General features: G+C 42.3%; 4 protein-coding genes across 9 annotated transcripts in view; 2 read left to right on the top strand and 2 right to left on the bottom strand.

Annotated features, from left to right (window-relative positions):
• SSB (small RNA binding exonuclease protection factor La) overlaps positions 1–12368 on the bottom strand; it is a 29216-nt gene extending 16848 nt beyond the window's left edge. The window contains exon 1 of the mRNA XM_027911561.1: positions 12313–12368. The gene's annotated coding sequence lies outside the window, so the exon portion shown is untranslated. The remainder of the gene's footprint in view (positions 1–12312) is intronic.
• On the bottom strand, positions 2957–12399 carry PHOSPHO2 (phosphatase, orphan 2). 5 transcript variants are annotated; one of them, XM_027911569.1, is made up of 3 exons: positions 12313–12383; positions 7123–7165; positions 2957–4251 (listed from the first exon to the last, which is right to left on the bottom strand). In XM_027911569.1, exons 2-3 carry the CDS (start codon positions 7154–7156, stop codon positions 3524–3526), a joined length of 762 nt encoding a protein of 253 aa, XP_027767370.1. In that variant the 5' UTR covers positions 7157–7165; positions 12313–12383; the 3' UTR covers positions 2957–3523. The 5 variants fall into 5 exon arrangements, with proteins under 5 accessions (XP_027767370.1, XP_027767369.1, XP_027767371.1 ...); XM_027911568.1 differs by lacking the exon at positions 7123–7165 and adding an exon at positions 9452–9663 and having other exon boundaries at positions 12313–12334; XM_027911570.1 differs by lacking the exon at positions 7123–7165 and having other exon boundaries at positions 12313–12399.
• On the top strand, positions 5045–10644 carry LOC114073763 (coiled-coil domain-containing protein 173-like). The gene is made up of 9 exons (XM_027911557.1): positions 5045–5084; positions 6116–6330; positions 6577–6750; positions 6845–7041; positions 7138–7294; positions 8285–8424; positions 9225–9417; positions 9739–9903; positions 10411–10644. The coding sequence occupies exons 1-9, from the start codon at positions 5048–5050 to the stop codon at positions 10618–10620; spliced, it is 1488 nt and encodes a 495-aa protein (XP_027767358.1). The 5' UTR covers positions 5045–5047; the 3' UTR covers positions 10621–10644.
• A 138-nt stretch (positions 12400–12537) lies between the features above and the next one.
• LOC114073766 (coiled-coil domain-containing protein 173-like) lies at positions 12538–19832 on the top strand. 2 transcript variants are annotated; one of them, XM_027911563.1, is made up of 7 exons: positions 12538–12771; positions 13565–13721; positions 14715–14854; positions 15123–15315; positions 15637–15801; positions 16488–16594; positions 19415–19832. In XM_027911563.1, the coding sequence occupies exons 1-6, from the start codon at positions 12674–12676 to the stop codon at positions 16587–16589; spliced, it is 855 nt and encodes a 284-aa protein (XP_027767364.1). In that variant the 5' UTR covers positions 12538–12673; the 3' UTR covers positions 16590–16594; positions 19415–19832. The 2 variants fall into 2 exon arrangements, with proteins under 2 accessions (XP_027767364.1, XP_027767365.1); XM_027911564.1 differs by lacking the exons at positions 12538–12771; positions 13565–13721 and adding an exon at positions 13925–14167.
• The last annotated feature ends 2692 nt before the right edge of the window (positions 19833–22524 follow it).

Here is a 22524-nt window from a genome sequence, read left to right as displayed (position 1 = left end):
CTTGTAAGCCCTGAGGCTGTTTATACATCCCCACGTCCAGAGATTTGTTTTGCTGTGGTTTTGCACTTTCCATTTCATCAGCTTCCTATGGACAAGCAGGAACTTCTTCCAAGTCTTGGCCATCCTACTAGCACACAATACTGAGGCTAAGTACTCTCCATAGCAGCTGGTGTGTGGTGGCAGACCTATCACCCTAGAGTTTCCCAAACACATATGGCTTCCATTATGCATTTCTTTACATAACATTTTACCTAAGCCATCTCCCTCCTAGATAGCATATAGATTTAAACTGCCAGCAAGTCTGGAGGTCAGCAACACTTAGTAGTGAACATATATCCCCTTCAAGGAGCTTCTCCCTTTCTCTTTTGTCTGGACTACCAGCTCAAATCACCTTCACCCTTTGGAAATACTCATCTTTCCTCCATGATAACGAAATGTGAAAAAATTTGGTAATTGCCATGCTTCAGAAAAGTCCTCTCTTCTCTTTTATTAAGGTTGGGGCGGGGGGAACCCAAACAAGAGCTGACTAATGGTCTGACTACTGGAATTCAAAAATTTCTTCTGTCTCCAACATGCACTTTGTCTAGCAAATTAGGTCTACCCTCTACTTGAAGTGATAAGGTCATAATTGCTAATATTTCAAGTAGTCTACTTTGCTTAATCTGTTCTCAACTCCTGCTTCAGTACTTTGATCAAAACCACAAAAAAACCCTTTTTGAGAGTGAACAATAATTTCTCACCCAATATCTCACTCTCAAAGCAAACTGAGGTAGGTTCCTTAAGGCCAAAAGAACAATAATTAATGTAACTGGCAAAAAAAAAATGCTGAGTAATTATTGACATACTAAGTGTTGTGGTGTTTTTTTTTTTTTTTTTTTTTTTTTTTTTTTTTTTTTTTTTTTTTTTTTTTTTTTTTTTTTTTTTTTTTTTTTTTTTTTTTTTTTTTTTTTTTTTTTGTTTTGTTTTGTTTTGTTTTGTTTTTTGGTTTTTTTTTAAGTAAGCAGTATCTGAGATCTGTGGACAAGCTGAAAGCAAGCTATCCCACAACTAAGTTCTAAAATCACAGAAGAGACCAGCACAGAACATGGAACATTCAGCAGTACATCTAGAATTAGAGAGACACACAACTGTCCTGGTTTCAGCTGGGATAGAGTTAATTTTCTTCTTAGTAGCTGGTTCAGTGCTGTATTTTGGATTTACTATGGGAATCATGTTGACAGCACACTGATGTTTTGGATTTGCTAAGTGGTGCTTACCCTAAGGCAAGGACTTTAAATTTAGTTTCCCATGCTCTGTCAGTGAGGAACTGCACAAGGAACTGCAGGGAACATGGCCAGGACAGCTGACCCAAAGTGGCCAGAGGGATATTCCATAGCATAGGATGTCACTCTCAGTACACAAACTGGGGGGAGTTGGCTGAGAGGGGCCGATCACTGCTTGAGGGTGGGCTGGGCATTAATCAGCCGGTGGTCAGCAACTGTATTGGGCATCACTTGTTTCTCCTGGACTTCTTTCCTTTCTCTCTTTTTCATTACAATTATCATAATCATTTACTACTACTGTATTGTATTTTGTTTCAATTATTAAATTGTTCTTATCAAACCACGAGGTTTAATTTTTCCCCCAATTCTTCTCCCTGTGAGGGGGGAACGAAGTGAGCAAGCAGCTGTGTGATACTTAGTTGCCAGCTGGGGTTAAACCATAGCAACAACTTAAACCCCAAAGTAACACACAAAGTTGTCCTGTGCAACAGCCATTACCGTTCCTTTGTATGACCTGTAAATCAGACAATTTAAACCTGCCAAAACTTGAGACCCACCAGTTCTTCAGACGTTCTCTTCATGCCCCTGTGAAAGACAATATGGCAAGATCTCGAATATGAGCATCTCAGATACCTATCAAATATCCATCAATAAAGCAAAGCTCCTGAGAACTCAAGTGTATTACTCTGGACATCTTAGACAACAGATTGTTCCAATCAACCTTCTATAATTCATTAAAATAGGTGAAGCAAGGAAGGAACTCTGCAACAGAAATCTTTTTTTATATACACTATCAGCCTGAAAACAGGCAAGACCACTCCTAAAAATCTTCAATTAATGAAAAAGAAGGTAGTGACAACATCAAATGTCTGTAAGAAAATGAGAACAATGCTGCACAGAAAACAAAGACAAATATGGCAACTGCAGGCTACTGAGCTACACCTCAGCCATCTGCAACTGAGGTGCTGTGAAAGTTGGACTAATTTATCAGCTATTAAAGCACTTAAGCTAAAACTGACTTCAGTTTAATAGCAGACGACACTATCCTTTTGGACCTTTTGTGGGACTACAAGAAGAAAAACATTTGGCATGGAAATACATTATTTAATTTTAATGAGACTTATTTTTAATATCTTTATAAGCATAGCCAAACTCTTGAGACTCATCCCACTTTCAGTGGTGAAGAGAAAGGAGAAAGACTGAATGTTCACAAATGATTCCTTAAACTATTTGAAGACAGAACAAGTCTGTTTAAAAGTTAAAATGGACACAGATGTTCCCTTCCACCCTGTGAGAGGACTGTACTATAGATATGGATGAGAGTGAATAAGTAAAATCAGTGTAAACATGTATATATACACACCATTCTGTGGGCCTGGGCATTGCAGCAGAAATCAGGCAAGGGAAAGGCTGACTCGGAGCTGTCAGCATGGATGGTCAAACCCACGTTAACTCTCCACAGTGGCAGCAGCCACAGTCGGGGCAGTGGTCAGAACAGGAGAGAGACTTTTCTTTAAAAAAAATCAGCAACGTCCTTACTGCCTGCCAGAAGAGAAAGGGCATGCTGGCAAAATAAATGGAGGTATTAGCCAAAGGCTGACATCTACACTTGTGCTCACTCTCTCCAGGCCCTGACAAGAACAGGTGCCTGAGGACACACCGACCAGCAGAATACATGACACAAATTGTGTATGTCAGTGATAGCAACTTTTATTGTCTTTACAGTACAAGATAATAGAAACTATTAAAAAGTCATTTTGTTCAGTAAAATATTTAGTAGATTGAAAATATAGATGAATCTTCAGATGAAACAAGATCACAAGCATACCAAATAATTTACAATCAGATCAAAGAAGTATAAAAGCCAACAGTTCCAGAACCATGCTCCTGTCACCTAATGTTTTGTAAGGAAAGAATTTCATTCTTTTTTGCACTAATCCTACTCCTTCCCCTAAGTGTGTGGGACAGCAAAAGTCAGTTATATAGTAGGTAAAGGCTTGGGGAGGAGGGAGTAGACTAAGAATAATGACAAGTCCTCTCGAAATCCCCCTCTTCCACTTAGGTTGGAATGTGTACTATGTTAGAAGGCCTTTTTTACTCCCCTTTCCTAATATTGCCAAGATTGAACATAAACAGTTTTATATTGTGTTTAAAAGAAGTCAATTCAGATAAGGGCCCAAATTTCCAATTTTGTGCTTCTATATACATGCACTTTTTCTCTCCCAGGAAGTTAATATATCAGTTTACTTTTATCACTTGAATTATTCTTTTATAAGGAGTTTCAGGTAAGATACAATGTCAGTAGCAGATGACCAAACCAGAACAGAACACTGTACAGGACTGAGATCTTGAGCCAGTTGAGAAAGCTTTTTCTCCAAGGTATACCCCTGCCTGGGCATAGCAATATCATTCTTCTTCAAAAACATTACTGGACATAAGTCATTTCCACCATCACCTATATACACAATTTGTGTATAACTAACTCCTCGCTCCAACTGTTTATCTAGAAATTCTTTTAAAACTTTCCTTTTGCAAAGGTTTTTTGGGCACTTTGCACAATGGTGAGCATGGAAGTTCTGTACAGTAAGATAGCCAGCACTGCTGAACGCTGCAGGGTTTGTAAACACTTCATCAAAAACGTCATGCAAGTCAGCAGCTTTCAAAATCCAGTCAATAAATACTGTATTAGAATCTGAAACAATTATGCAATCAAACAACTCTTTGTTCTCGCCAATAAACCCCAGAAGATCTACCATTCCCGCAGTGAAAGGAATTGTTGTCATAGTTCTTTTCATCTCATCTTCTTTGACACCATTGTCTCCCAAGTAGGCAAAGACTCTGCCCATATATTCTGTCCAACGTCCTGGTTGGTAGGAGTTTCTTAATCCATTAGGAAGTTTTCTCTCTGGAGCACATTTCACAATCCAGGTATCACTATTTTCATCTATGATTGTATGGTCAAAATCAAAAACCAACAGAAATTTCATAGCTGTGAGAAAACAAGTTTCCAAAACAAACAAAAAAGAAAATTATTTATATAAACACAAGTACTGTATTCCTACTCTGATCTTGTGCTCAGATGAGAAAAATTCTGTAGGAAAATATCTAAACAGAGTAAACTATTTATGGCCACTACAGCTATGGGAAGTTGTGCTGAAGCTAAAAATGCATTCTGTAAAGGTCAAAGTTCAGTGTCTAACTTCTGTTTAAAATAGCTGCTGTGACAGGATCTGAACTCGTGCTGCAGTTACTAATACTTGCTAACACAGAGTCAGTTTTCCCGTACTCACGCACCACCAGTTCGACCACAGGTTCTAAATTTCTCCATCGGCATTTGCCAACGCAAACACACCGGGATTCTCCTGGCAAAACGCATCAAGAGGGATTTCAAAAGGAAACGTCTACTTAGCATCTGGAACCAATGCCTTCAACGAGGACGCACCAAATCAAAGCAGCCCACGAAAAGAAACGCAGCCCTTTGTGAGGCTGAATCTGCCGCCCCTCACGGGCAGGTCCCCGGGCCCGCCGCGCAGCCCGTGCCCCGCGCAGGACTCGGGCCGCCCCCTCCCGGGGCTAAAGCAGAGCAGCCTCGCCGGCGGGGGCACGGCGGGCGCCCGAGGGGCTGGGCGAGGTGGGCAGCGCCGTGCGGGGAGGGGGCAGCGCCGTGCGGGGAGGGGGCAGCGCTGCAGGCCCGGGGCCGGCACCGCCCCCCGTACGTCACCGCGCGGGCCGGGTCGCCCGGCAACGGGAGCGCGTGCCGGAAGATGGCGGCGCGGCCCGCGGCGATGGCGGCGGGGCGGCGGCGGCGGCGGCCGAGCGGCCGTGAGTGTGCGGCTCCCCCGCGGGCACTGGCACCACCACCGGCGGCAGGGCAGCGCACGGCCCTGGGGGGCTGTGGGGGTGCCCATCGTGACTGTCCCCAAAGCTCCCTCCGCTGCACACGGCAGGACGGGCAGTTTTGCCCCAAGAACTGCCTGACCCCAGCGCAGGTCCCCGTGAGCTCCCACGGCAGCAGCTGGGGAAGAACGAGGTGCACCTCAGTGCACTTTTACTTTTGGCAAGGCTGCCTTCACCCGGGACAGGGGGAGAGGACCACATCTGGTTCCTATCGTGAGACAAACAGATTAGCAGCATGGCATCTGGGAAACAGCCTTTGACATCAGTGTCAGTATAAGAGAAAGCCTCCTTACACCTCGGACACGGCGTGTCAGTCTGTGGAAAATCAGACAAACACAGAATTTCTACTGGACACCACTCGGTGCAGAGTGCCACTGCCTCCAAAAATGGTGGTGACCCTTGAAAGAGTGTCTAGCTGATCTAGTGATCATCTAGAAAACATACATTTATGTATGTAAGCCTAGTGCAACGGAGAAATGCTAATCTTGCCAACAAATCAAGAAAATGTTCTACAACTGATCTATTCCAGTAAATACGATGAATGTGTAGGACAAGAGTAGACAGCCTGTGCTCAAGCTGCTGCCTCATCCAGCCAGTGGAATGGTTTTACCAATATTCTCACTTTCCTTTTGGGAATGGTCTCTGGTCCCTGCTGTTCTCAGAATCATGCCCAAGTACTGCCTGGAAAATGTGAGTTGCTGCAAGCCAAACCTTTACATACACACAGACAGGCAGGCAGGCAGTCAGTGCCACAGTCCAAGTACATGCACTGGCCCTATTCAGACTACAGATACAGGTATCCTGTCTTAGCTTTGGAGTATGGGGGTGAAGAGAGTAACTAATACTAAGCATAACTTAGTATGGTTACTATGTGAAAATTCAAATCCTGATACACATCTGAATATTGGATTTTCTGATATCAAGTAACCTCAGTATTTTTTCTTCCCTCTGCACAGCACCTCATCATTTGGAAGAAAATAATGTTCCAGATGAGTATTTCCTTCCAAATGATGCAGATCTTCGTCAGGTAATTATATTGCCAAAAGCAGAATGGAAAAGGATTCAGGACAGCAGCAAAGAAGCAGCACACAACCTCGATGAGAAGAAAGAACAGGAAGAAATGCACTTAGGCTCCAAAGCTGCTGTAAAAGACCAACCCAATGCCACTGTAGTAAGTACGAGATACATTTGTAAACAAGGGTAGTCATTTTCATATATATATATCAAAACACTAAGTTCTAGCTGTACTCTGTTTGACATTTCCTTTTGAATATGTATATTAACGAAACTCCATTTAAATACATTTAATACCTAACATAAACATTTATATTTTTAAAATTAAAGCTAAAATGTAAAATTAAACAAAAAAAAATTACCTAAAATTTAAATGTGATTTCTGATTTTGTCTGCGCTACAGAGCCTAGCACAAGAGAAACTTAAAGCCAAAAAATTACGTGAAGAAAGGGAGGAGGAAGAAAGAAGGTTAATTGATTTGGAAGAAGCAAAGTTCCGAGCAGCAAAACGGAAGGAGATTATTGATCATGCAAAAACCTACCTATCCTATCAGAACGACAGAATGAAACAGTTCCACGTTTGTTGACAACTTACAGTTTTTAAATTCAAATTGTACTGAATGTCTTTAAAGACTTCTGAACACACAAATCACTTTAAATGTTCTCTTGCAGAGTGCACTTCTACTTACTGAGGTCCTAAAAGAAAGAGATGCTCAAGTTGAATTTCAAAAGTCGAAGTCAGTTGTTAACAAAAAGAAGGAACGTGAAGAAGAGGAACGTCAGTTCAAAGAATACATTCTCAGAGAGCAAGAAAAGGAACAGCAGCATTATATGAATGAGCAGGCACTACGCAAATATCAGCTGGAACAGTAAGTAATAATTAAAAGCAACCCTACTTTATTATTTACTTAAACTCTTATCACAAATACATTCTACAAGGTTTTTTTCACCTTTTTCCAATTCAGAATAAAGGAGCACGAGCATCAGGCAGATCTGGCTAGGCTAGAAGTCAAAAGAGAAGCAGAAGAAATAGAGAGATTGAGTCAACTGCACCAACTGGAAATTCAGAGAAGAAAGGAAAAGGAACAGGAGCAAAGAGCTGAGCGCCGGAGGCTGTATCATGTAAGTAACAGGAAAGCAGACAGTTCAAAATGCTTGTTTCACCTCAGCTTTGATGGTTGCACTCAGCCCACAAATAAATGGGCCTCCTGGCAACAGTTTGCCAACAGCTTCAGGAGCAGGGGATCAAATGCCTCCCCTGCCAGTTGCAGGCCATGTCTTTACTCTTTGCTTTTGAGAAAAGCCTCTTGGAGGCTATTTTTTCCCTCATCTGAAGGGACGTTGGCACCTGATGTTTCGACTTGTATATGATTAAGGATTTGGCTGTAGATATGAAGAAATATTCTTCTTGACTTGAGAACTGGATTTAAGTTTCACATCCCTGCTGTTCTAAGCCCATTTTTTGTTGTTAGAAAGAGGGAATAGCCTGAGACTGAACATATCTTTTTAATTAGACTTTCTGCTTATGATTGGAGACATTTAGAAATTTAGTGAAAACCTGCTGCCTTCTCATTTCATCTTTAACAGCACCTTACTAAGTACAAACTAGAAGTGCCTTAGAACAGTTCTGGACAGAATGCAAAAGACAGTTGTTTTTTACATAACAGTATAGAAAACTCCTTTTCAGCTATGTTTTGGATTAAGCTCTTAGACTAGGAGAGCTTTGGAAGAGGTGGGCCAGGAGCAGTATGGTCTGTGTGGCTGCTGGTGGGGGATGGACAGTCCCATGCCTCCCACTGTCCCACTCTCCCATGTCTGTGAATGGGAGCATTGGATAATGCTGTCTGTATTGCACAGCAAAGTGTCTATGCAATATGCTGGAGAAGCAGCTGTTTGATGCTCAGTTCCCCTTCCACTGCCTCACATCTGCCATCTCCTCTTCATGCATGTTTGAATAGGGCGTAAGTGGAAGTTCTGAAAAGCCTTTCCCCTCTTCTCCCTTTGAAAGAAACATGAGAAGAGAGAACAGGGAGTGATCCTTGTTAAGTTACTACCCTAGGCCCAGATATTCCAAACTTTACGTGTTACATCAGGACTGTTTTGCCCATACAGGAATACATAGCTGACCAGAAAATAATCAAAGCAATAGAGGAACAAAAACAGATAGAAGAAGATGATCGGATCAATGCTCATTTTAAAGCAAAGCAAGCTATTGACCGGATGAGAAAAAAAAAAGAAGCCGAAATGCGTAGGTGGGTACAAAGCTAGAGGATAAACTGTAAATAAACTAAAAATTATACTGTAGTCCAAGCTTTCAGACCAAAGATGTAACACAATCAACAGTCTGTTGGTAGAGAGAGTAGGGAATTCAGGAGAAAAAAGGAAATTCTTTCATAGGTTCCTTAGTACTAAGTGTGCTAGGGAGCGATCTCTCCACCCTCTTAAGTACAAAGGCTTAGGGAAATACAAAGCTTTACACCAGTGTATTGGGAACAGTCTTTTCCTACGGCCTGCCAAGCCTCCAACCTCTTCAACAATTAAAGACAATTAAGATCTTTGATGAAAAATTTTTGAGTATAAGTTAAATTTCTCTGAGTCAGATCAAGAAAAATTATTTGACTGTAATTAATCAATTATATTTGGTTCTTATTACAGGGAGATAGTTTATCAATTTTATCAGTTTATCAATTTAACACTGAACGTACAACATGATGATACCACTGAGTCAATCTAAGGGTTTCATTCTCTTCCTGCTTTTGTCCAATACTCCCAAAATTTCTCTTATGATGGCAAGGTGCTAGGTGGACTCCTCACTGAGCCTATTACTGCAACAGAAAGCCGGTGTTACATGAATACAGGGAATGTTTATTTGCTAAATAAGATTATATAAAAAAGAACAAACAGGAGGAACACAAGTTGATCAATGAGTTGGGTGGGTGGGCCAGCCTCTGTGGCAAGAGAAGACTAGAAGCAGGATTGCTGAGTTTGGTAGGTTCAGCTAGACCCAGGTGTGTTACCCTGGTGAGTTACGGTAGCTCGTGTTCTTCTGCAGAAAAATACAGGAACATCAGGACAGAATCGTTAATCAATTAGCTAAACAACTGAGTGAGGGATTAAAGACGGAAGACGATCGACTTGCTAGAGATGTTGCAAAAATAGAAGCTGCAGAAGAAAATAAACGCAAAGAGAAAGAAGCAAGACAAAAGGCTGCCATTGAATCTATTGCTGAACACAGAGCCGCTGTGGTAAGAAACCTGGGCTGATCTTACTGCTGCTTACTCCAGCCGAGGAGCCTGGCCCAGATCACAGCTGGCTCTGGTGCCATGCATCAGCAGCCTTCATCAAGTCCACTGATATCTTTCCCGGGGTCCCCTCTCCCTTTTCCCCTTCCATGTTGGGTGCACATCTGCCAGGGCTGCTGAAAACCCTGGGCTTGGAGACTGGCCAGTCACAATGACAGTGCTTCTTGGAGTGCTGATACAGGGCTGCTACTGCTGAGAGATACAGCTTTCAGCTTAGCAGGACACTCCTTGGTTAACTTCTTGTGTGTGTTTTGTAAACTACAGATGAAGATGAAAGAGGAAAAGGAGAGACAGGAAAAAGAAGAGGCTGAAAAAGAACGTGATGTGTTAATGGAAAATGCCCGTGTCTACGAGGAAATGGAAAAAGCCAAGAAAGAAGGACGACATGGCACAAACATGGAAGTAAAGAAATTTCAGATCCAGCAAATGGTAAATAGAAGAGCTGTACCCTGTCAACCTTTTCAGAAAGAAACACTCATCTAAACCAACAGCACTAGTTCATGCTGAGAGGAAGAAATGAAGCTTGCTGGGTTTTTTGGGCTTTTTTGTTTGTTGGGTGTTGTTTTTCTTTAAATCATGTGTGCTCTGCATATGCTGGTGTTGGGGAGCAGCCTCCTCAGAGCATTGGTGCAAGTCAAGGCTGGTTTGCAATGACAGATCACCTCCTGTTCTGTGCCATGATGTTCTACTGCTACTCTCCCGTGTCTTCTGGGCAGGTCACCAAAAAGCAGTAGCTAATGCTGATGTTCACTCAGCTACTTAATGTACCCTTTTGGGGGTATACACCAGGGGAGAGAAGTGGGGAGGGATGACAAGTGCCAAGTATCAACTAACAGTGCCACAGATCTCCTATGAGCTTTTATCCTCCCTAAGCTTTACAAGATAGTGATGTTGAAAACAAAATACTAATCTTCGTTATTCCCTTTTCTTCATCAGGCTGAAAAGCAGGCAAAACGACAGCAGGAAAAACAAGCTGAATTGGACTACGAAGCTGAGAAAGAAGCTATTGCACTTGGTAAAGAACGTGAATTTCAGAGCTATGCAAAGCAAGTGATTGAATCAGAGTCCAAGACTACACATCATCTTTACCCTCTTCTGAAAGTATGCAAAGATGGAAGAGGACTGGGACAGGGGCCATTTTTCTGAGAAGAGAAGAAATAAATACTACTTTCCAAGCTATGATATTGCTGGGACCCAGTTACCTTGTTGTAGGTGTAATACCACTCGAGAAGTTAAAAACATGAAATAACATTTAAACTATCCAGCAAGAAAAGGCAGAAGCCATTTTCAAGTTAAAAAAACCCCTTTTTGTACTGTACAAGCAGAGTTAAACTGTAAATGATTTGTATCAAATTCAACTATGAATCTCTAAGTCCATCTGGGAAAAAAAAAAAAAAAAAAGACTGCCGTATAACTGGCTATATTCTCAAAAATCCCCAGCTTGTATTTCATGGACGTTAGTTCACAAACTTGAGACAAAAATGCCTGCTATATAATTGACTGTCATTGTAACACATTCCAGTCAAAAGCTCACTATTACTGCTATATTTTTAATATTCACTGTTCTAAAAATTCACTGTCCCAGGTTTTTCAGGTCTGTGATATGAATTCCTAGTGTAAAAGGTCACATTTTTCTCTAGCCTACTTCCAGTGAAGTATTCCTCATAACAGAAAAGACCAAACCAAAACAACTATAGGGGAAGAAAAAAGAGAACATATGTGAAAGATAGAATAGCTATGGTATGCAGGTTTTGTAGTATTTTGCAACTACCTCTATAAAACAAATATGCTATAAATTGGGTTTATGGCATGAAAATATTAATGTGATTTGTTCACAGCCCTTAAAAGGTCATATAGGAGGAAAACAGATCCCAATATAGCTGTAAATAGTGACTACAAAAAGAGCACGTCAACAGGAGACAACATAGTTGGGCTGGTCTTTCAAAAAGCCTAACAATGATTCAATCTGTGGTAAACAGATCCAATGTAAATTTGTTTCTCAGATTCCTCAACAGATTTCTCTCTAACACCCAAGCCACTGACACATCTCCCTCCTTAAGCTTAGTTTCTTTGCTGAAATGTTAACATCATTTTCTTGCCTTGGACAGTTAGGGTTTCCTGTAATGACTTCCTCCACAAGTACCCTAGGCTTTAAACAGGGCATCCCCCTATCCCGGTGTCTACTGGAAACAAAGTCCAAGAAACTTGAAGCTTTGCTGTGTTGCACACAGCCTTGTGTTCCAGCCCCACAGAGGGGAGTCTCTGTTGGTCAGACTAGAAAATTATGCAAATCCTAAAAAAAACCCTAAACCCACATTAGAAGAGTTTTATACAAAGGACGCTTGCCAATATTTTATTTTGGAAAATGAGTCTGTTATGTGTCCTCGAGTTTCAGAGTCTGGCGTCAGAAAGCAACAGGCCCTGCAGAAAGCACGGGACTTCGGGAAAGATGTGGGGCCACCCGGGAGGCAAGGTCCCTCCTGCAGGCTTGAGGACCACGCAGAAGTGGTTTTACCTCCCCTACAGTGTAAAAATGCCGGGCCTAAGGTGAGTGTCCTACTCCCCGGGTGCAGCAGTCACCTCCTTGAGGAGTCTCTTCCAGTCAGGGCAAGGGAGGAACTTCTGGAGGCAGAGGGAGGACTGATCTCCTCACCCAGCTCCCAGGCCCGCCCGGGGCTCCCACCCGCGCTACAGGCAGGCCTGGCGGGGTGAAGGTGGTGCGAGGCGCGGCAGCGCCCGGAGCCCGGCCTGGCCCCATCACCGCAGCCCCTGCGGGGAGCGGGGCCGGCGCGGCCAGGGCAGAGGGACAGAGGCGGGGGGAGCGTTTCAGCCTCTTACCGAGGGCAAACGAGTAGCTCACGAACCGGCTGCAGAGAACGGTCCGACCAGCAGCTCCACCTTCCTTCCTTCCTCTCTCCCGCCCTCGCCGACAGGTCCCGGGGCGGGGCTGGGCGGGGCGCGGTGCTGCTGCTGCTCCAGCTCCAGCGCCCCTCACGCCCCGCCCCGCGCTGCTCCGGCGCCTGCGGCTCCCGCCTGCTCCGCCCGCCTGGAACGCCTGGAACGCGGGGAGGGCGGTGGTCGCAGCCTTTGTGTGGGGCGGCAGAAGAAGCCCAGACTCCCCGGGACAGCTGGGGCGCCGCTGAGGATCCCTCGTTCTCCCTCGGCAGTTTCTCGGAGGGGCGGTGAGGAAGGGCCGACGATGGACCTCGATGGGCCGGACGTCGCCCGCCGGGAGGCAGAGCTGGAGCGCGGCCGCTACTTGGACCGCCGGGCCGTGGCCCAGGAGCAGCTGGCGCAGTGAGTCCGGCGGCGGGGCCCGGGGAGTGGGGCGGGTTTGGGTTAGAAACCTTCCCGCGGCCAGCCCGGCGCGGCGGGGCCCGGGGGCTGCTTGGCGCTAACCCGGGTCGGCGGAGCTGCCCGGCCGCGCCCACCGATGCCGTGCTCGGGGCTGCGTGGCTCACTGCCTTCCAACAGTGCTTTCGCATCACCCTCGCCCCGTGGTCAGACTGAAACTCATCACCTCTCCTCACCCTCTGGTTCCTCCGTAACTGTTCTCCAGCTTCAGAAATGTCTCTTGCTGTCAGGGGCTATGTCTATTCTTATAAATTAAACAAAACTCTATAAATTCTGGCACTGTAAGCAAGCAGCAAAATCCTTTGTTATTGCTGCTTCCCCCAGCCCAGAAGCCTTCACACATCTAGCTAGCGTAGGCATCATGGCCATGTCTTGCACAGTGCTGTGGCACTGCTTGGAACACAGCTAGATGGCAAAGGCCCACGTTGTACAGAGAGTGGGTTAACAATTAAACAGGCTAATCAAATTCAACATAATATTTGAGTCTATATGCTGGTCATGTTTGCTTTTGCTAGTATAGATCAGCACCCTCAGACTAGGACTGAGCTTTGGCCAAAGAATTTGGAGCTAGCTTATAAAAACTGTGATTCTAGTTTTGATCTCTGACATTCTACTTTCACTTCAAAGTACCATTTTTCTAATATTAAAGTACCTGTAGATGTGCAGAATCTGTATCTGTTCATCATTATTTCACACAGCCTGTAGCTCGTTTATTCACTTCCCTTTTTCAATTTAGAATAAAGGAGCACAAGGATCAAGCAGATCTGGCCAAGCTAGAAAACAAAAGAGAAGGGGAACAAATACAGAGATCAACCCAATTGTACCAACTGGAAATTCAGAGAGGAAGAGAAAAGGATCAGGAGGAAAAGGTTGAACGCCAGAGGCAGCATCACGTAAGTAACAGGAAAGCAGACAATCCAAAATGCTTGTTTCACCTTGGCTGTGATGGTTGCACTCAGCCCACAAATCGAGCAGTCTGCAGGCAACAGGGGCTGTGCTGGTACCTTCAGCAGCGTGGGATCAAATGCCTCCTTTGCCAGTTGCAGGCCGTGTCTTTACTCTGTGCTTTTGAGAGAGGCCTCTTGAAAGATGGCACCCGAGCTTTGACTGGTCTACAATGAAAAAAGTCTGCTAGAGACAGCAAGGAGATATCCTTGACTTGAGAAATGGATGTAATTGCTCTGTTTTAAGCCCACTTTTGCTTGTTAAGAAGAGGGAATAGCCTATGACAGTATCTTTTAAACTTGTCTTTCCATTTATGATTGGTGATGACCTACTTACCATGCCTACTGTTGCCCTCCCTGCCTGTGCCTGCTTGAGCAGGGAGACTAAAGTGGAGGTACTGTGATGATTCAGTGCCATAAGAGAGTGTAAGAGGAGAGAAATCTTGCTAAAACCCTACTTGCTTTTTATCTCCTCATACTCCTCACCCCAAATATACAACTTTTATCCCTTTTCCCTGAACTTTGTGTATGCAATAAAAGCTATACATACTGCCAAGCTATACAACTGCCATTACGAAATGCTCTATGCTTTACATTTGGATGGTTCTATGGACTTGTACTGTTTGAGCCCTTCAGAATCTGCACTGTGTGAATGGGGTGGAAATAATACAGTTGGAACTGCTGGGAAAGTAGAGGAAAGAATATAAAGATACTGTGGTTGGGTCTGCAACCACACACTAATTTTACTTTTGTTGTAATTTGTCAAAAGTAGGTCACAAGAATTCTCTTCCATCTCTGGGTTTCTAACTTCTATAGCTTCTTCACTGATACAAAGAACTCGTCATTATAGAGAGGCCTGAAGTCTTTGTTACAATTTTTTTCAGTTCAGTTTTCCACAGTCTTATTCTACATGAAAATTAAAGTAGCTTTCCATTTAAACAGGAATATGTAGCTGAACAGAAAGTAATTAAAGCTGAAGAGAAACAAAAAGAAGACAAAGATGATGATCGGATTAAGGCTTATATTAAAGGTAAAGAAATGATGGCTGATCTGGCAAGAGAAAAAGATGCAGAGACTAACAGGTGGGTCTAGGGATACAGGTTTCAGTGTTAAGATTCAAACTTGCAATTTATGTGAAAAACATTACTCTCAATTGTTCTATCGCAGAATCAGAAGTTCAATGCAAGCAATTTTTCTGTAATTAAAATTTGAAGTAGAAGGTGCAGAAAAAATGCCTACCGGTTTCAGCAGGAATTGGTGCTGTTGGGGGTGGAGGTGGGATTGCTGGTGTTGTTAGGAGCAGTGCCTCAGGTGTCCTGGTGTGTTACAGCAGCTCATGTTCTCCCGCAGGCTGATGCAGAAGGATAAGGACAAAGCTTTTGAAAACCTATCTGCACAGATGAACGAGGCATTTAAGATAGAAGATGATCGTCTTGCTAGACGAGCTGCAGAGGTAGAAGCTGAATACCAAGTGAAAAAACAAGAGAAAGAAGCAAGACAAAAGGCTGCCATTGAATCTATTGCTGAACACAGAGCCACTGTGGTAAGAAACCTGGGCTGATCTTACTGCTGCTTACTCCAGCCAAGGAGCCTGGCCCAGATCACAGCTGGCTCTGGTGCCATGCATCAGCAGCCTTCATCAAGTCCACTGATATCTTTCCTGGGGTCCCCTCTCCCTTTTCCCCTTCCATGTTGGGTGCACATCTGCCAGGGCTGCTGAAAACCCTGGGCTTGGAGACTGGCCAGTCACAATGACAGTGCTTCTTGGAGTGCTGATACAGGGCTGCTACTGCTGAGAGATACAGCTTTCAACTTAGCAGGACACTCCTTGGTTAACTTCTTGTGTGTGTTTTGTAAACTACAGATGAAGATGAAAGAGGAAAAGGAGAGACAGGAAAAAGAAAAGGATGAGAAGGATCGTAATCAGTGGATGACAGAAGATGGCATCTATCAGGAAATGGAAAAAGCCAAGAAACAAAGACAACGTGATGCAAACATGGAAGTACAGAAATTTCAGATCCAGCAAATGGTAAATAAAAGAGCTGTACCCTGTCAACCATTTCAGACAGAAACACTCTTCTAAACCCATAGTACTAGATCTCTTGGGTGGGAGAGAGAGAGGAAGCTTGGTGTGGGTGTGATGTGCATGTTTGGTTTTTACCTGTATGCACTGCAGCTGCTCATGTTGGAGATGACTGACTCTGTACCCATGCAGTTAGCATGGCCCACAAGGGGCTTCTTTGTGCAGTGAGGAAGCTGCTGCTCAGAACTTGACAACGATGATGCACCTGTTTCAGAGGTTTATGAGCCTCCTTAGAGCAGTAGAACAGAAGCCTCTTCCAGGCTGACTTGGCCCTGCTGGTCAGGGAGGATTATTAGCACTGGCAGGGCTGGTAATAAGAGACAAACAATGACAGACCACATCCTGTCCTGCCTGTGCCATTATACCATTTTTTCAACCATGCACTGCTGTCCTCTCATATCTTCTGGGCAGGCCACCAAAAAGGAGCAGCTAATGCAGACGTTCACTCATCTGTTCAATGTACCCTTTTTGTGGAGAGTACAGTAGGGGAGAGAAGGGGGAGGGATGATACTTACCAAGTATCAACTAACACGACTGTAGCTCTCCTGTAAGCTTTCACCCTCTCTAAGCTTTACAAGATAGTGATGTTGAGAACAAAATACTAAGTTTTTTTATTCCCGTCTCATCATCAGGCTGAAAAGCAGGCAAAAAAACAGAAGGAAAAGCAAGCAGAATTGGACTACGATGCTCAGAGAGAAACTGCTTTTCGTCAGGATCAAGCATTTCGGAGATAAAGAGAGAGTAACTGAATCAATGCCATTACTAGATGTAATTTTTATTCTGTCCAAGCACCTAAAGAAGGAACAAGATATGTCCTAACTAGGACAACTAGTTAGGAGTAGTGGAATGGATACATATGCAGTATTAAAAAAAACAATGAGCGGGGAAAGATGGTTGATGTAACACTGTCCGTTTTCTTCCTGCCATATCTCCATGAACCCCCACTTGCTCCAGACTGAGCAAACACTTGGCATTATGCAGGAATATTAAAGCCTGCTTTGCCCCTCACAGCCCTGCCTGAGGGTGGGGCCAAGAACCTCCTCAGAGCTAGCACAGACCCAGTTATTGTCTTGGTCAGTCCTGCTGTGGTCTGGGCTGCTGCACTCCTTTAGGACAGCAGAACATGGCTGGGTGGAGCTCACTAACTCTGTGCCCATGTCATTTAGCATGACCCACTATTCTGTAATGTCAACCAAAGCACAGTAAGTAAGAATAATCAAGAGACTACCCTTTCTGCACTGTCAGCTAGAAGACACAAGGAGTTCTCTCCATTTATCTTGCAGTAATTAATTTTGGAAATTCTATATTAAAAAAGAGACATGAAAATTAGCTTGTGACATTGTCTCTAAATACTTTTTTGCTTAGTTCACTAATGAAAAATTTATTTCTCTTCTCTCTGAGCCAGTGCTCCTTTTACTCCATCAAGCTTTTTTCAGCAAGCAGAAGGAATGGAAAGTTTTAATAAAGCCTTTTGATGGCAGAAGCTGGAGCCTTTAAGAAGTATTGACTACAACAGGAGTGGTGCTGAAATCTTCAGAGCTCAATAATGCTCCAAATGCATCTCTAAGTGCATATTTGCACACACTCAGTACCCTGCAATTGGTGAGTTAAATGTGTTTTAAGCAGCCTCCACAGCAGCAAGAAACAAGGTGGATTGCAGCCTCATTTCCTACTCAGCTTCCAGAAATGCCCTGTTCTGCACATGACGTGTGTCTGCTTGTGAAGTCTACAGCCTGCTTCCATGGGGCTTATACTCCTTTAACTTTGAACACCTACAGAAACATCAAACTCAAGTACCAGAAAACAACTGTTCATTTCAGTACACCTAGAGCAAAGCGGGAATCCTGCGTAACTTTTAAAGCACAGCGGCTAAATATAAATTCAGTTACCCAAATTCAGCATGAAAAAATCCAACCAGGAATCGTGTTACTTTAATGATTCTGAGATGCACATGCATCGTGTGCTTGCCTGAAGTGACTAATTCTAGTTAGTATTTTTCTACAAAACTTCTATAAAGCACTCTAGATCAGAATGTGGTGGAATTATGAAAGTTTAAAGATGTCCCAGGTAAGGCAGGAGGCTGGTCTAGCTGCTCACCACAGGTTCTTTTCAGCTGCCACTTAAGGATGACAACAAAATATAGGGAGATCAAGTGCAGCTGATAAGAAGGGAATTGCTGACCTGGAAGGATCTACAATTAATTGAGAGGTAGCTCTCATTTAATGCCTAGTGCCACTATTTCTATTAGTTATTAACTGAAGTTGAGTCACCATTCCTGAAGGTGTTTAGGAGACATGTAGAACATGGTGCCTAGGAACGTGGATTAGTGGTGCACTTCAGTACTAGGTTAACAGTTGGACTTGACCTTTTTCAACCTAAACAATTCTATAAAGATTTAATTAATAGCTAACAGAACATGCTTTGGGAAATAATTTGACTAGTAAACTTTAATTACTGGGTTTGATCAACAAAGCACCCTCTCAGATAGCTGCTTCAGGACGTTGTAGCAGGTGAGAAACATAACAGGTATTGGTCTTATTTGAAGGCCAAGACCTTAGAGATCCAAGGTGCAACCCACAGAGGGACTGAAACAGAGACCTGAAATCAAACTGCAATTTTCCAAGCCTTGACCCAACTCCGGAAGTAGAACAGCAACTTTAGTTTGAACATGTGGGCCTAGAGTGTCCAACATGGTATCCTCCCAACACTATCACAATTGGTAACTGCGTGGCTCTGGTACACATGTAAGACACTACTGTTGTCGTGGATCTGAAACAACTCCTACCTAGGGAATGGAAGAGAACATCTTTCTAAAACACCTTATATCCTAAGGGAATTTGAGTTAACTGACTCTGCAGCTCTTTGCTGTTAAGTAGTGTTAGAGACTGGAGTTACTAGATCTGTGCAAATTCTTTTAACATTGCAGTCTTTGCTCCTGCTCAGCTCTGGGGAATTTTGAAGAGAACATGTACCTGAAAATAAATTGCTCATGAACAGAAGAGCTGGCCCCATGGGACTGTTAAGGATGAACATCTTCATGTCCCAATACAGACTTACTGTATACTTCTGAAAAAGAAAAAAAAAAAAATCTTTTCAAAGCTCCCTGGTCATATTAGGTCAAATAATTTCCTCTGTTTCAATAGTTAAATTCTTTCATGTGCCTTATTAACTTAGGCCTTTCTGGTATCTCTTGAATGCACGAGTGCTATAACTAGTCTGTAATCTTTCTCCTTGTTCTGGCAGTGCATCCTGATCTCTGATGCTAAATCTTCCTTCTTGTTCTGGCAGTGCATTTTTGAGAGAAGGAAAATTCACTACTTACAGATAGCACTCAAAAAAACCCTCATCACTGAAGGCTAAGACTTTAGGGGGAGTGAAGGCCAGAGGTGTGACAAGACCATATGAGACGTCTTCTCTGGAATTATCTTAATTCCTCCCTGTTTAAAAGAAGTGAAATTGTGGCATAGGCTTTGTTAAGCTTATAATGTGTTAAGTTTTACAATCTATCACTGTGCACACAATTAAGAGTAGCTACTAATTATATACCTAAACTCTTCAGAAACACATTTGACCACTATCTAAGAATCTACAAAGGAAAAGGAAGCTTGCCATTCTCTCCTTCCAAGTTCTATGTGCCTGCAAAACCTATCAGTGCCCAACAGCTGAAGCTAACTCTGGAGCAAGTTACAAAAGGTGCTGTTTGCCAAAACCTGCCTATACTCAATTTCAGCTCAAGAAACAAGTGCCACAGCTCACAACTGTACTGTAACTAGTCTGACTTTATTACGGAACAAAGCAGTAGATTCATTTTTTAGGAAATCAAGAGGTAACAACCACAGGTAAACTATCAGTACTGTACTCCTTGAGTATTGCTGGGCCTCCAGCCTTAATTCAAACCTTACATTTTGGCTTAAAAAAAAGTCTTACTGAGGATATAATAAAATTGAGCAAGCTGTTTAAAACATCTGTGTTTTAAACATCCATGTTGACTGTGTCTTTTATTTGTGACAGTTTTCTACTTACTTTTACATAGGAGAATGTAATGGAAGGTAGAAATACTGTCTTGAGAAGTTGTGGCACTGGCTGAGTCTTTAATCCTTTATGGGAAAGAAATGTCTGCAGTAAGACTGTGTATCTAGCACTCCAGCTAACCTAACTGTAGGCCCTGGGAAAAACACTTCTCTGCTTTCTTCTAAGCACTCCGCTCTCAGCTCAGCCAGGATGCCAGGCTGACATACTGCTGTAGGTGACCTTCTGATCAAAGGTTGTTCTTCCACTCAGTTCCAAACTGACTGTAAGCTGTCCTACCATTCCCTTTACATTCATATTGAACCAGTAGTTCTTCTGTAACTAGTGAAAACTATTCTGCTTCACACATACACAAACAGACTTGTATTTGTGCAACAGGCAGAGTCTGCAATTCAGACATGAGGTCAGCTTCATTGCACGGATGCATTTTTATGTTACAATATAGAGATAGGGAATAGGCTGTCATTTGCCATTCTGTGAAAGAAACTCTTAACTGCATCTACTGGTAACACTGTCATCCAGTGCAACGTCGAATAAAAATGTAACTTCACACCTTCAGTAAAAACGTACAGATCTTGGTTTAACTGAAGAGGTCCTGACACCAAATCACTTTGCCCTGTAAATCTGTACTAACAGTACTGCCACTTCGAAAGGCTGGAGACTGGACTCTCAGAATCACACTGACCCTGAGATCAGCTCAGCTGGCTACAGCAAGGTCCTAATAACGACAAGGTCATGGTGTGATCCCTGCTTGGGCCAATGATCCTTACGGGTCCCTTCCAACTTCAAATTTGCATGCACAGGTTACACCCTTTGACTTAGAAGTGAGTATTCTAAATGCAGAAGATGCTAATGCTGCAAAAAGCACATGTGGCAGACACGGAGTACACTAACAAATATGCAAAAAAGTATTTATTTCTGAGAAGTACTTTAGCGCACAAGCTGTACATTTTGTATCAAGAACTCATTCTTCCAGCTGACAACTGGATCATCTTCCCTGTTACGAAGTATAAATTACAAACTGTCTGAAAGACTGAGAATAATTACAAAATACTCAGATAAATGCTACATGCACAATACTGCCAGTATAATCAACAATTACTTTAGCTGAAAGAACACAGTTATGAGCAAGTTCCTCCTACCACTGTTCATAAATTAACATTTCTAAGTTTTCCAATCCTTCCAATCCTTCTTTTCATTAGCAGCTATGGCTAAAGCCACATACAAACTACTTTTTATAATGGGGATATACGTAGCAATGTCTAACCTGCCAAAAATAGCAAGTTTCCTTAAGCGCTTTACATGTTGCAAAATTTAAATTCAAAGTTAGGGTGCTGCATTAATTCAGTTTATTTAGTCTTTCTAATGTGTTAGTACTTCTATGAATACAAATATAAATTTTAAAATAATCACATGCATATATAGCAGTTCAAGATCTCTCTTCTGAACATACCCTATTAAATACCCTATTAGTTTTATTTGAATAATGACTTTATGATTAAGGAAAGACACTAATTTAATTCTTTAACAAAATGTACCTTTATGTAGTTTTGCTATCTAAACTCATCACTTTTATTGTATTTTATTACTGCTATTCCTTTTGTGAAATTTCATACTAAAACTAGAAAACATTTTCACATATCTTAAAAAAAGGCAGGTGAAGATTACTTTTGGGGTTTGTGCAACAAAGTTTTGTTAGAACAGTGTTGCTAATGACATGAATTTTTCAAGGGTAAGAAGTGAGAATTATACTAAAAGTACATATGCCATCAAAATGGAAGGCTAGTTTTATGCTAGGTAACTACAGAACTGTACCAAATTCAAATTTTGCAAAATGCTGAGTTCAGAGATTTCTTGATAGGCATTTCAATAATTTAGCTAAATACTGCATTAGGAAAATTACTATTTTCAGCAAAAGAAGGAAAGTACTTATAACAGTTCTTTACATTTCCATTACATTGACTCTAAAAGTGTGAAGTTTAATTTTGTCACTGGTATCCTCCTGTTTAAATTGAACAACAACCACCACAACAAAACCCCCCACTAAACAAAAAGAAAAAACAACAAAACCCAAACACAAAAAACAGCCCAAAAACACAAAACCAAAAAACCCCAAACAAAACAAACAACTCCCAAAAAAGACTTTCATGGCTGCTGCTTTGATAAAGTATGTATATCTTTATATGTATATCTTTAGATTTTCTATTAGAAGCAAAGTTCTTAAAACAAGAATAGACATTTTTGTCTATCAGAAAAGCAATGAGTCTACTATACCCCTAGAGGTTTGTCCAAAAATACTTTATTTGCTTCAATAAATCAACAGTTCCAGAAAAGGCAGCTAAAGGACTGCTTTGTTTGTGTTTACATTAATCTAAAATCCACTTGCCAGACTGACACTATTACAAATCAGACATTGTTAGGGGATCACTGTAAGTTCTTCAGGGATTCTGACAAAGAACACTGCAATAAAATCCCGTAGTGTGGGTTTTATGTACAAAGTGCAAAGTTTCAGGCTAAAATTCCAACCACTAGATAGAACAAAGGGTTAAAATGTAACCATTGCCTTTTTTTCTTTCTAAATAACAATCAACTCTACAGGGCAACAAGTGAAACACTGTGTCTGTGTTAAGAAATTAGCAA

Source organism: Empidonax traillii, unplaced genomic scaffold, assembly GCF_003031625.1.
Source record: "Empidonax traillii isolate 1590-97213 ecotype Southwest subspecies unplaced genomic scaffold, ASM303162v1 scaffold33:size3420811, whole genome shotgun sequence".
Classification (NCBI taxonomy): domain Eukaryota; kingdom Metazoa; phylum Chordata; class Aves; order Passeriformes; family Tyrannidae; genus Empidonax; species Empidonax traillii.
Note: the sequence above shows the minus strand (reverse complement) of the source record. Positions and strands in the feature narration are given on the sequence as shown.

What these genes read in the sequence shown, in the direction of transcription:
- PHOSPHO2 (XM_027911567.1), bottom strand. Translation starts at nt 4,674, where the DNA reads ATGCTAAGTAGACGTTTCCTTTTGAAATCCCTCTTGATGCGTTTTGCC. An exon ending in AACCTGTGGTCGAACTGGTG is followed by an intron (nt 4,252 to 4,556) that starts GTGCGTGAGTAC and finishes GTTTTCTCACAG; the next exon opens with CTATGAAATTTCTGTTGGTT.
- LOC114073763 (XM_027911557.1), top strand. Translation starts at nt 5,048, where the DNA reads ATGGCGGCGGGGCGGCGGCGGCGGCGGCCGAGCGGCC. An exon ending in ACAGAATGAAACAGTTCCAC is followed by an intron (nt 6,751 to 6,844) that starts GTTTGTTGACAA and finishes GTTCTCTTGCAG; the next exon opens with AGTGCACTTCTACTTACTGA. An exon ending in AAAGAAGCCGAAATGCGTAG is followed by an intron (nt 8,425 to 9,224) that starts GTGGGTACAAAG and finishes GTTCTTCTGCAG; the next exon opens with AAAAATACAGGAACATCAGG.
- LOC114073766 (XM_027911563.1), top strand. Translation starts at nt 12,674, where the DNA reads ATGGACCTCGATGGGCCGGACGTCGCCCGCCGGGAGGCAGAGCTGGAG. An exon ending in GCCCAGGAGCAGCTGGCGCA is followed by an intron (nt 12,772 to 13,564) that starts GTGAGTCCGGCG and finishes TTTTCAATTTAG; the next exon opens with AATAAAGGAGCACAAGGATC. An exon ending in AAAGATGCAGAGACTAACAG is followed by an intron (nt 14,855 to 15,122) that starts GTGGGTCTAGGG and finishes GTTCTCCCGCAG; the next exon opens with GCTGATGCAGAAGGATAAGG.